At 53.9% G+C, this 12,467-nt stretch overlaps 1 protein-coding gene across 2 annotated transcripts in view; it reads left to right on the top strand.

The window, feature by feature from the left end:
* The window catches only part of LOC142199999 (microtubule-actin cross-linking factor 1, isoforms 6/7-like), a 71,137-nt gene extending 67,200 nt beyond the window's left edge, over positions 1-3,937 (top strand). For both annotated transcript variants that reach the window (XM_075269981.1, XM_075269980.1), the window contains exons 38-40: positions 467-648; positions 3,234-3,354; positions 3,525-3,937. In XM_075269981.1, the coding sequence (XP_075126082.1) occupies positions 467-648; positions 3,234-3,354; positions 3,525-3,550 (329 nt within the window). In that variant the 3' untranslated portion in view covers positions 3,551-3,937. The remainder of the gene's footprint in view (positions 1-466; positions 649-3,233; positions 3,355-3,524) is intronic.
* The last annotated feature ends 8,530 nt before the right edge of the window (positions 3,938-12,467 follow it).

The following is a 12,467-nucleotide window of genomic DNA, read 5'->3' as shown; positions in this document are numbered from 1 at the left end:
TCAGGTCCTCCTATAATCTCCATGTTCTCCTCTAGGTTAGTGGGCTCAGGTCCTCCTATAATCTCCATGTTCTCCTCTAGGTTAGTGGGCTCAGGTCCTCCTATAATCTCCATGTTCTCCTCTAGGTTAGTGGGCTCAGGTCCTCCTATAATCTCCATGTTCTCCTCTAGTTTGGTGGGCTCAGGTCCTCCTATAATCTCCATGTTCTCCTCTAGCCTGGTGAGCTCAGGTCCTCCTATAATCTCCATGTTCTCCTCTAGGTTGGTGGGCTCAGGTCCTCCTATAATCTCCATGTTCTCCTCTAGGTTGGTGGGCTCAGGTCCTCCTATAATCTCCATGTTCTCCTCTAGGTTGGTGGGCTCAGGTCCTCCTATAATCTCCATGTTCTCCTCTAGGTTGGTGGGCTCAGGTCCTCCTATAATCTCCACGTTCTCCGCTTTCTCATATTTTTTCTGTATTTTTGCAGTGAAAGGCCGGACCAATGTGAAAATCAATGAAAAATATCTGACCCCTGATTCCTTTTCCTCATCCACTCTCACTCGTGCTGGGAGCCAGGCCAAAACTAAAGGGTTGTCACCAAGCCACTCCAACTCCAGCCTGAGCCTGTACACCAGCGCGTCAGCCCCCAGCAGCCCCCAGAGCAGGAAGGTGAGGACCCCTGGAAATTAAGTAATGAAGTGATAATGAGGATCCATCAAATTCATAACAGGGGGCGGGGCTGTGACAACCTCTCAGACATGATATATACAGGCTGGTTGTCAGTAACAGGGGGCGGGGCTGTGACTACCTCTCAGACATGATATATACAGGCTGGTTGTCAGTAACAGGGGGCGGGGCTGTGACTACCTCTCAGACATGATATATACAGCTGGTTGTCAGTACCAGGGGGCGGGGCTGTGACTACCTCTCAGACATGATATATACAGCTGGTTGTCAGTAACAGGGGGCGGGGCTGTGACTACCTCTCAGACATGATATATACAGCTGGTTGTCAGTACCAGGGGGCGGGGCTGTGACTACCTCTCACACATGGTATATACAGGCCGGTTGTCAGTAACAGGGGGCGGGGCTGTGACTACCTCTCAGACATGATATATACAGGCTGGTTGTCAGTAACAGGGGGCGTGGCTGTGACTACCTCTCAGACATGATATATACAGGCTGGTTGTCAGTAACAGGGGGCGGGGCTGTGACTACCTCTCAGACATGATATATACAGGCTGGTTGTCAGTAACAGGGGGCGGGGCTGTGACAACCTCTCAGACATGATATATACAGCTGGTTGTCAGTAACAGGGGGCGGGGCTGTGACAACCTCTCAGACATGATATATACAGGCTGGTTGTCAGTAACAGGGGGCGGGGCTGTGACTACCTCTCAGACATGATATATACAGCTGGTTGTCAGTAACAGGGGGCGGGGCTGTGACAACTTCTCAGACATGCTATATACAGCTGGTTGTCAGTAACAGGGGACGGGGCTGTGACAACCTCTCAGACATGATATATACAGGCTGGTTGTCAGTAACAGGGGGCGGGGCTGTGACTACCTCTCAGACATGATATATACAGCTGGTTGTCAGTAACAGGGGGCGGGGCTGTGACAACCTCTCAGACATGATATATACAGGGGGCGGGGCTGTGACTACCTCTCAGACATGATATATACAGCTGGTTGTCAGTAACAGGGGTCGGGGCTGTGACTACCTCTCAGACATGATATATACAGCTGGTTGTCAGTAACAGGGGGCGGAGCTGTGACAACCTCTCAGACATGGTATATACAGCTGGTTGTCAGTAACAGGGGGCGGAGCTGTGACAACCTCTCAGACATGATATATACAGCTGGTTGTCAGTAACAGGGGGCGGGGCTGTGACTACCTCTCAGACATGGTATATACAGCTGGTTGTCAGTAACAGGGGGCGGAGCTGTGACAACCTCTCAGACATGATATATACAGGCTGGTTGTCAGTAACAGGGGGCGGGGCTGTGACTACCTCTCAGACATGATATATACAGGCTGGTTGTCAGTAACAGGGGGCGGGGCTGTGACAACCTCTCAGACATGATATATACAGGCTGGTTGTCAGTAACAGGGGGCGGGGCTGTGACAACCTCTCAGACATGATATATACAGCTGGTTGTCAGTAACAGGGGGCGGGGCTGTGACTACCTCTCAGACATGGTATATACAGCTGGTTGTCAGTAACAGGGGGCGGGGCTGTGACTACCTCTCAGACATGATATATACAGCTGGTTGTCAGTAACAGGGGGCGGGGCTGTGACTACCTCTCAGACATGGTATATACAGCTGGTTGTCAGTAACAGGGGGCGGGGCTGTGACTACCTCTCAGACATGATATATACAGGCTGGTTGTCAGTAACAGGGGGCGGGGCTGTGACTACCTCTCAGACATGATATATACAGGCTGGTTGTCAGTAACAGGGGGCGGGGCTGTGACTACCTCTCAGACATGATATATACAGGCTGGTTGTCAGTAACAGGGGGCGGGGCTGTGACTACCTCTCAGACATGGTATATACAGGCTGGTTGTCAGTAACAGGGGGCGGGGCTGTGACTACCTCTCACACATGATATATACAGCTGGTTGTCAGTAACAGGGGGTGGGGCTGTGACAACCTCTCACACATGATATATACAGGCTGGTTGTCAGCGCCAGGGGGCGGGGCTGTGACTACCTCTCAGACATGATATATACAGGCTGGTTGTCAGTAACAGGGGGCGGGGCTGTGACTACCTCTCAGACATGGTATATACAGCTGGTTGTCAGTAACAGGGGGCGGGGCTGTGACAACCTCTCAGACATGATATATACAGGCTGGTTGTCAGTAACAGGGGGCGGGGCTGTGACTACCTCTCAGACATGATATATACAGGCTGGTTGTCAGTAACAGGGGGCGGGGCTGTGACTACCTCTCAGACATGGTATATACAGGCTGGTTGTCAGTAACAGGGGGCGGGGCTGTGACAACCTCTTAGACATGATATATACAGCTGGTTGTCAGTAGTAATAGATGATTAGCTGTACTGTAGTATAAGGGGGCGGATCTCATGTCTGATCACGTCATTATATTAGTGATGTCAGTAACAGGGGGCGGGGCTGTGACAACACCAAATTTGGACAGTTACAAGAAGTCATCTCTTGTAGCTTCTTGTTGTCTTAATTGTTGATGACATTCCTCATGTCGTGTCCATGTTATTTTCTTCTCCAGATTGTCCTTCGCAGGACACGCTCCGGGGATCGATGTCACCGATCTAGATCATCATTGATTACAGATGGGACAGATCTCAACTTCTCTGCAGCAGAAGACAGCGCCAATTCCACCTCAACCGGTCAGTAGTGGACTTTACCTCACAGCGTTACCATGTTCACGTAGATGTTGGATTTGGGGTCCAGGCAGTGGCGCTGCCATCTTGGCTAGCATCTTATATACATCTTCTCCCTGGGCCGTCATGGCCTTCACTACACCAGTCCTCATCTTCTGTTGCCTCTTATGTTGCAGATAAGACGGACACTCCACCCACCTGACCTCATGTCTCGCCAACCCCCGGGAAGCTCATCATGTTGCAGAAGATCTCCGGGCTGGCCCCTAACACACAAAGCTATGGGCCGGGCAGCTGCTGGACCACAGGTCACCGGCCAATAGGGGACGACCATGACAAGTTCCCAGGATGACATGAATGTCGGGGTCCTTGAGAATCAGATATCTTGTAACAGTGGAGACTGTCCATGGTGCTGTAAGATGCTTCCATGTTACCAGGCATTACCCACAATGCCATGTGCCCTGCTGGGGAGAGGAGGCCGCTCCGTCTATGTATTGGTGCTGTCCATGGCAGGCACAAACCCTGTATAATACAAAACAGCTCAGCAACTCCATCAGGACATTACACTCTGCTCCTCACTGCAGGACACTGTACACTGTAGGACACTGCGCTCTGCTCCTCACTGCAGGACACTGCGCTCTGCTCTACACTGCAGGACACTGCGCTCTGCTCCTCACTGCAGGACACTGCGCTCTGCTCTACACTGCAGGACACTGCGCTCTGCTCCTCACTGCAGGACACTGCGCTCTGCTCTACACTGCAGGACACTGCGCTCTGCTCCTCACTGCAGGACACTGCGCTCTGCTCCTCACCGTAGGACACTGCGCTCTGCTCCTCACCGTAGGACACTGCGCTCTGCTCCTCACTGCAGGACACTGCGCTCTGCTCCTCACTGCAGGACACTGCGTTCTGCTCTACACTGCAGGACACTGCGCTCTGCTCTACACTGCAGGACACTGCGCTCTGCTCCTCACTGCAGGACACTGTACACTGTAGGACACTGCGCTCTGCTCCTCACTGCAGGACACTGCGCTCTGCTCCTCACTGCAGGACACTGCGCTCTGCTCTACACTGCAGGACACTGCGCTCTGCTCCTCACTGCAGGACACTGTACACTGTAGGACACTGCGCTCTGCTCCTCACTGCAGGACACTGCGCTCTGCTCCTCACTGCAGGACACTGCGCTCTGCTCTACACTGCAGGACACTGCGCTCTGCTCCTCACTGCAGGACACTGTACACTGTAGGACACTGCGCTCTGCTCCTCACTGCAGGACACTGTACACTGTAGGACACTGCGCTCTGCTCCTCACTGCAGGACACTGCGCTCTGCTCCTCACCGTAGGACACTGCGCTCTGCTCCTCACCGTAGGACACTGAGCTCTGCTCCTCACTGCAGGACACTGCGCTCTGCTCCTCACCGTAGGACACTGCGCTCTGCTCCTCACTGCAGGACACTGCGCTCTGCTCTACACTGCAGGACACTGCGCTCTGCTCTACACTGCAGGACACTGCGCTCTGCTCTACACTGCAGGACACTGCGCTCTGCTCCTCACTGCAGGACACTGCGCTCTGCTCCTCACTGCAGGACACTGCGCTCTGCTCCTCACTGCAGGACACTGCGCTCTGCTCATCACTGCAGGACACTGCGCTCTGCTCTACACTGCAGGACACTGCGCTCTGCTCTACACTGCAGGACACTGCGCTCTGCTCCTCACTGCAGGACACTGTACACTGTAGGACACTGCGCTCTGCTCCTCACTGCAGGACACTGCGCTCTGCTCCTCACTGCAGGACACTGCGCTCTGCTCTACACTGCAGGACACTGCGCTCTGCTCCTCACTGCAGGACACTGTACACTGTAGGACACTGCGCTCTGCTCCTCACTGCAGGACACTGCGCTCTGCTCCTCACTGCAGGACACTGCGCTCTGCTCTACACTGCAGGACACTGCGCTCTGCTCCTCACTGCAGGACACTGTACACTGTAGGACACTGCGCTCTGCTCCTCACTGCAGGACACTGCGCTCTGCTCCTCACTGCAGGACACTGCGCTCTGCTCTACACTGCAGGACACTGCGCTCTGCTCCTCACTGCAGGACACTGTACACTGTAGGACACTGCGCTCTGCTCCTCACTGCAGGACACTGTACACTGTAGGACACTGCGCTCTGCTCCTCACTGCAGGACACTGCGCTCTGCTCCTCACCGTAGGACACTGCGCTCTGCTCCTCACCGTAGGACACTGAGCTCTGCTCCTCACTGCAGGACACTGCGCTCTGCTCCTCACCGTAGGACACTGCGCTCTGCTCCTCACTGCAGGACACTGCGCTCTGCTCTACACTGCAGGACACTGCGCTCTGCTCCTCACTGCAGGACACTGCGCTCTGCTCTACACTGCAGGACACTGCGCTCTGCTCTACACTGCAGGACACTGCGCTCTGCTCCTCACTGCAGGACACTGCGCTCTGCTCCTCACTGCAGGACACTGCGCTCTGCTCCTCACTGCAGGACACTGCGCTCTGCTCCTCACTGCAGGACACTGCGCTCTGCTCTACACTGCAGGACACTGCGCTCTGCTCTACACTGCAGGACACTGCGCTCTGCTCCTCACTGCAGGACACTGTACACTGTAGGACACTGCGCTCTGCTCTTCACTGCAGGACACTGCGCTCTGCTCCTCACTGCAGGACACTGCGCTCTGCTCTACACTGCAGGACACTGCGCTCTGCTCCTCACTGCAGGACACTGTACACTGTAGGACACTGCGCTCTGCTCCTCACTGCAGGACACTGTACACTGTAGGACACTGCGCTCTGCTCCTCACTGCAGGACACTGCGCTCTGCTCCTCACCGTAGGACACTGCGCTCTGCTCCTCACCGTAGGACACTGAGCTCTGCTCCTCACTGCAGGACACTGCGCTCTGCTCCTCACCGTAGGACACTGCGCTCTGCTCCTCACTGCAGGACACTGCGCTCTGCTCTACACTGCAGGACACTGCGCTCTGCTCCTCACTGCAGGACACTGCGCTCTGCTCTACACTGCAGGACACTGCGCTCTGCTCTACACTGCAGGACACTGCGCTCTGCTCCTCACTGCAGGACACTGCGCTCTGCTCCTCACTGCAGGACACTGCGCTCTGCTCCTCACTGCAGGACACTGCGCTCTGCTCTACACTGCAGGACACTGCGCTCTGCTCCTCACTGCAGGACACTGCGCTCTGCTCCTCACTGCAGGACACTGTACACTGTAGGACACTGCGCTCTGCTCTTCACTGCAGGACACTGCGCTCTGCTCCTCACTGCAGGACACTGCGCTCTGCTCTACACTGCAGGACACTGCGCTCTGCTCCTCACTGCAGGACACTGTACACTGTAGGACACTGCGCTCTGCTCCTCACTGCAGGACACTGTACACTGTAGGACACTGCGCTCTGCTCCTCACTGCAGGACACTGCGCTCTGCTCCTCACCGTAGGACACTGCGCTCTGCTCCTCACCGTAGGACACTGAGCTCTGCTCCTCACTGCAGGACACTGCGCTCTGCTCCTCACCGTAGGACACTGCGCTCTGCTCCTCACTGCAGGACACTGCGCTCTGCTCTACACTGCAGGACACTGCGCTCTGCTCCTCACTGCAGGACACTGCGCTCTGCTCTACACTGCAGGACACTGCGCTCTGCTCTACACTGCAGGACACTGCGCTCTGCTCCTCACTGCAGGACACTGCGCTCTGCTCCTCACTGCAGGACACTGCGCTCTGCTCCTCACTGCAGGACACTGCGCTCTGCTCTACACTGCAGGACACTGCGCTCTGCTCCTCACTGCAGGACACTGCGCTCTGCTCCTCACTGCAGGACACTGCGCTCTGCTCTACACTGCAGGACACTGCGCTCTGCTCTACACTGCAGGACACTGCGCTCTGCTCTACACCGTCACATGTCAAGGGTCACATGTCAGACACTGCACAGATGAGACTGGGGGACACGGGGTTAAAGTAAAGCAGCACAATGGTGGGCGGAACCCCTGTGTCTACATCCGAATGTGTGTCCATAGCTGTGCCCCACGACTGTCTACTCAAATGCTGGTCACCCAGACTGGAAGAGGTGTGGTTGCTAGTCAACCTGTAAAATACATCCGTGAGGGGAGAAGATAAGTCGGCCATCTTGGGTTTCTCTCGTAGTTGATTATATATTATTGTGGGTGGAGTTACAGGTGAGTGCACATGTATAATGGACTGTGGGCCGGACCATAGTCTGTGACATCACTGAGACTACTGGAGGACCCGTCCATAGTCAGTGACATCACTGCGACTACTGGAGGACCCGTCCATAGTTAGTGACATCACTGCGACTACTGGTGGACCCGTCCATAGTTAGTGACATCACTGCGACCACTGGAGGACCCGTCCATAGTTAGTGACATCACTGCGAATACTGGTGGACCCGTCCATAGTAAGTGACATCACTGCGACCACTGGAGGACCCGTCCATAGTTAGTGACATCACTGCGAATACTGGTGGACCCGTCCATAGTCAGTGACATCACTGCGACTACTGGAGGACCCGTCCATAGTTAGTGACATCACTGCGACTACTGGTGGACCCGTCCATAGTTAGTGACATCACTGCGACCACTGGAGGACCCGTCCATAGTTAGTGACATCACTGCGAATACTGGTGGACCCGTCCATAGTAAGTGACATCACTGCGACCACTGGAGGACCCGTCCATAGTTAGTGACATCACTGCGAATACTGGTGGACCCGTCCATTCTGAAATAACATGTTCAGCCCCGGGGCCCAAAAGTACTGACCATCCAGTGACCCCAGATAGGAGGGAACTTATGGGAGGAAAGTGATGGATCCCGTATGTAGAAGACAGGACATGATGGGGAAGGAGCGAGATGGGAGGGGGGAGTGTCCGAGCATGGGCAGAGGAGCCCCCGACTGCCCCCCAATAACAAAGCAAAGAGGAGGAGACAGAAAGTGACAAGGAGGAGGTACAGAGCAATAATGGGGCACAGATGGATTGTTTAGGGCCCTGAGATTCAGGGGTGTCCATTGACAGATCGGGGACAATTGTTAGCAGCTGCCCCCCCCCCCCCCATCTGTATAATGGAAAGAGCAGCCCACAGTGCATGGAGAAGTAACTGCCCCCCCCGAGTGGCACTAAGTACAGTCTGGTGATGCCCGAGACATTGCGATCCACAAAAAGATGGCGTAAATCAGACAAAACTTGAACTAAATGTGATGTAGATCCTGAGGAGGGGGCGCGACAAGATGGCACTATTTATACCACGTATATATATAGATACAGAAACAGCCCTGACAGGAGGAAGAGACAGAGGGGCGCCCCAGAGGGAAGGCATACTGGAGCCCCCATTGTGCTGCGGATTTGTGGATCCATCTCCTGGTGTCATGTGACCCCAGAAAGAGGCAAAACCAAGAGAACCTATTCCAGCCTGTGATGGTAAAGTTGCAGGAGGGTGCAGGCAGACGAATAAAGCATGTGCAGGAGGGCACAGACATATTACAGTGTGTACTGGTGGAGTTGCAGGAGGGTGTACACATTACAGTGTATACTGGTGGAGTTGCACAAGGGCACAGACATATTACAATGTGTATTGGTGAAGTTGCAGGAGGGTGAAGACATATTACAGTGTGTACTGGTGGAGTTGCAGGAATGCACAGACATTACAGTGTGTACTGGTGAAGTTGCAGGAGGGCGCAGACATATTACAGTGTGTACTGGTGGAGTTGCAGGAGGGTGTAGACATTACAGTGTATACTGGTGGAGTTGCACAAGGGCGCAGACATATTACAGTGTGTATTGTTGAAGTTGTAGGAGGGTGCAGACATATTACAGTGTGTACTGGTGGAGTTGCAGGAGGGCACAGACATTACAGTGTGTACTGGTGAAGTTGCAGGAGGGCGCAGACATATTACAGTGAATACTGATGGAGTTGCAGGAGGGCACAGACATTACAGTGTGTACTGGTGAAGTTGCAGGAGGGCGCAGACATATTACAGTGTATACTGATGGAGTTGCAGGAGGGCGCAGACATATTACAATGTGTATTGGTGAAGTTGTAGGAGGGTGCAGACATATTACAATGTGTATTGGTGAAGTTGTAGGAGGGTGCAGACCTACTTGTCACAGTTTTCACATTTTCTTTGATGTACTTGCTACAGATCATTTGCACAACCCAAGAGCAATGCAGTTACCCCAAGAACCAGCTGTCCAGGGCGGCCCTGTATCCTCTGATGTACAGCTGATGAGGACCTAGTCATGTGATTAATGTGTGGGAGGGGCCTGTACAGATATTTCTATATGTTTCACATCTGATTCTGTATATTAGTGATGGGGACATAGTCAAGTGATTAATGTGGGGGAGGGGTTGTCACTGAATGCTGGGAGAGGGTCACACAAATCATAGGATGGGGGATGAGGAGGTCCATCATGGGTGAGCAGATCTTTGTCCTGACCCCATGTGAGGTGAACAGCTGGTGAAGAAGCTCATGCTCCGCCCATATAATGATGTCATCCATATGAGAAGCGGGGTCTGTGCTCGGTAGTCAGCGGCGGACCCCCACCATATTACAGGATTCATCTCCATATAACATTACACATCTACACATTCTGTAGCTACAGCAGGTTTTGTTCTCCAGTCACAACCAGAGCTGCACAGTTTTGTTCTTACACCTCCCCAGCAGCCCCGGCTGTGCTGCACAGTGTACAACATGCTGTAGGTCAGGGAGCTGTAGGTTCCCCTAACGAGAAAACATCCCAACTGAGTGCCCCACATGTAGTATAATGGCCCCCACATGTAGTACAACGGCCCCCTCAGCCCCCCACATGTAGTATAATGGCCCCCACATGTAGTATAATGGCCCCCTCAGCCCCCCACATGTAGTATAATGGCCCCCACATGTAGTATAACGGCCCCCCACATGTAGTATAACGGCCCCCACATGTAGTATAATGGCCCCCACATGTAGTATAACGGCCCCCCACATGTAGTATAATGGCCCCCACATGTAGTATAACGGCCCCCCACATGTAGTATAATGGCCCCCACATGTAGTATAACGGCCCCCCACATGTAGTATAATGGCCCCCACATGTAATATAACGGCCCCCACATGTAGTATAACGGCCCCCCATGTAGTATAATGGCCCCCACATGTAGTATAACGCCCCCCCCCTCAGCTCCCCACATGTAGTATAACGGCCCCCTCAGCCCCCCACATGTAGTATAATAGCCACCTCAGCCCCCCACATGTAGTATAATGGCCCCCCCATGTAGTATAATGGCCCCGCACATGTAGTATAACAGCCCCCTCAGTGCCCCACATGTAGTATAACAGCCCCCCAGTGCCCCACATGTAGTATAATGGCCCCCACATGTAGCATAATGCCCCCCTCAGCCCCCCACATGTAGTATAACGGCCCCCTCAGCCCCCCACATGTAGTATAATGGCCTCCACATGTAGTATAACAGCCCCCTCAGTGCCCCCACATGTAGTATAACGGCCCCCACATGTAGTATAACAGCCCCCTCAGTGCCCCCACATGTAGTATAATGACCCCCACATGTGGTATAACGGCCCCCTCAGCCCCGCACATGTAGTATAATGCCCCCCTCAGCCCCCCACATGTAGTATAACGGCCCCCTCAGCCCCCCACATGTAGTATAACGGCCCCCTTAGTCCCCACATGTAGTATAATGGCCTCCACATGTAGTATAACGCCCCCCTCAGTGCCCCCACATGTAGCATAATGCCCCCCTCAGCCCCCCACATGTAGTATAACGGCCCCCTTAGCCCCCCACTTGTAGTATAATGGCCTTCACATGTAGTATAACGCCCCCCTCAGTGCCCCCACATGTAGCATAATGCCCCCCACATGTAGTATAACGGCCCCCTTAGCCCCCCACTTGTAGTATAATGGCCTTCACATGTAGTATAACGCCCCCCTCAGTGCCCCCACATGTAGTATAATGCCCTCCTCAGCCCCCCACATGTAGTATAACGGCCCCCTTAGCCCCCCACATGTAGTATAATGGCCTCCACATGTAGTATAACGCCCCCCTCAGTGCCCCCACATGTAGCATAATGCCCCCCTCAGCCCCCCACATGTAGTATAACGGCCACCTTAGTGCCCCCACATGTAGTATAATGACCCTCGGTACCCCAATAGGTAGTATAATGGCACTTCGGTGTCCCTACATATAGTATAATGGCCCCCACAGTCTCCCCCTGTAATATAATGACCTGCATAGTGGCCCCCACCTCAGGGTTCTGGACGCCACAGATCACCCCCCGGGGCCCCTGTAACTCCAGTGAGCGCCCCCATCAGTTCTGATGAAAGTGGTGATGATGGCGCCGGAGGGATTTCATCCCTGGTTGGAGGAGAACCCTTGTGGCAAGTGGGGTATATACCCCCTGGGGGTCTGTGTACTGCAGGTGAAGGATCACTGGTAGAGGACCCACCACATCCCCCACAATGCCGTGCACCAGACTATTACTGCTAGAAGAGGAAGTGACTGATGTAAGATAATAGCAGAATATCGCGTGCTGCTTGGACTGTGTTTGGAGTAGATGTGATGTCACTGCAGGATTCAGAGGTGCCGTCACATCATGGGGGGAATTTACACCCACAAGATAAAAGTCCAAAATCTAGTCTCTCTCCTTATCATAGTCGGCAGGTGATGGCAGGAGGAGCCTGGGTGCAGCTCTGGATGTGACTGTAGTAACAGATGTAATATATTGATAAATGGTGGATGAGCTGGCGCACAGTCCATGGGGAGGGTCTTAGAGCTCTGTCCTGATAGCGCCCCCTTCTGTACCACTGCTGACTGTCACCTCTTCAGTCTCCACATCCGTATCTTGTAGGAGGAGCCCAACACAAACCCGTAAACCTGCAGCGGTCTTCACGGTGCTTTTACTTTTTTTGCACGCAATGTATGGACGGGGGAGGGGGGACGCGATGCTCTGAATGTAGACCCCCGAAATGTAACTACTCCGTGTATAAAGCGCATCTGTATAATAAAGCTTTTCTATATTCTCTGGAGCGTCCGCTGCTTTATTATAAGACCTCCCCCGAGGTACCGGGGACAAGATGG

This window comes from Leptodactylus fuscus, chromosome 4 (assembly GCF_031893055.1).
Source record: "Leptodactylus fuscus isolate aLepFus1 chromosome 4, aLepFus1.hap2, whole genome shotgun sequence".
In the NCBI taxonomy this organism is placed as follows: domain Eukaryota; kingdom Metazoa; phylum Chordata; class Amphibia; order Anura; family Leptodactylidae; genus Leptodactylus; species Leptodactylus fuscus.
The sequence above is the reverse complement of the archived record's forward strand: the minus strand, read 5'-3'. Positions and strand labels throughout refer to the sequence as shown.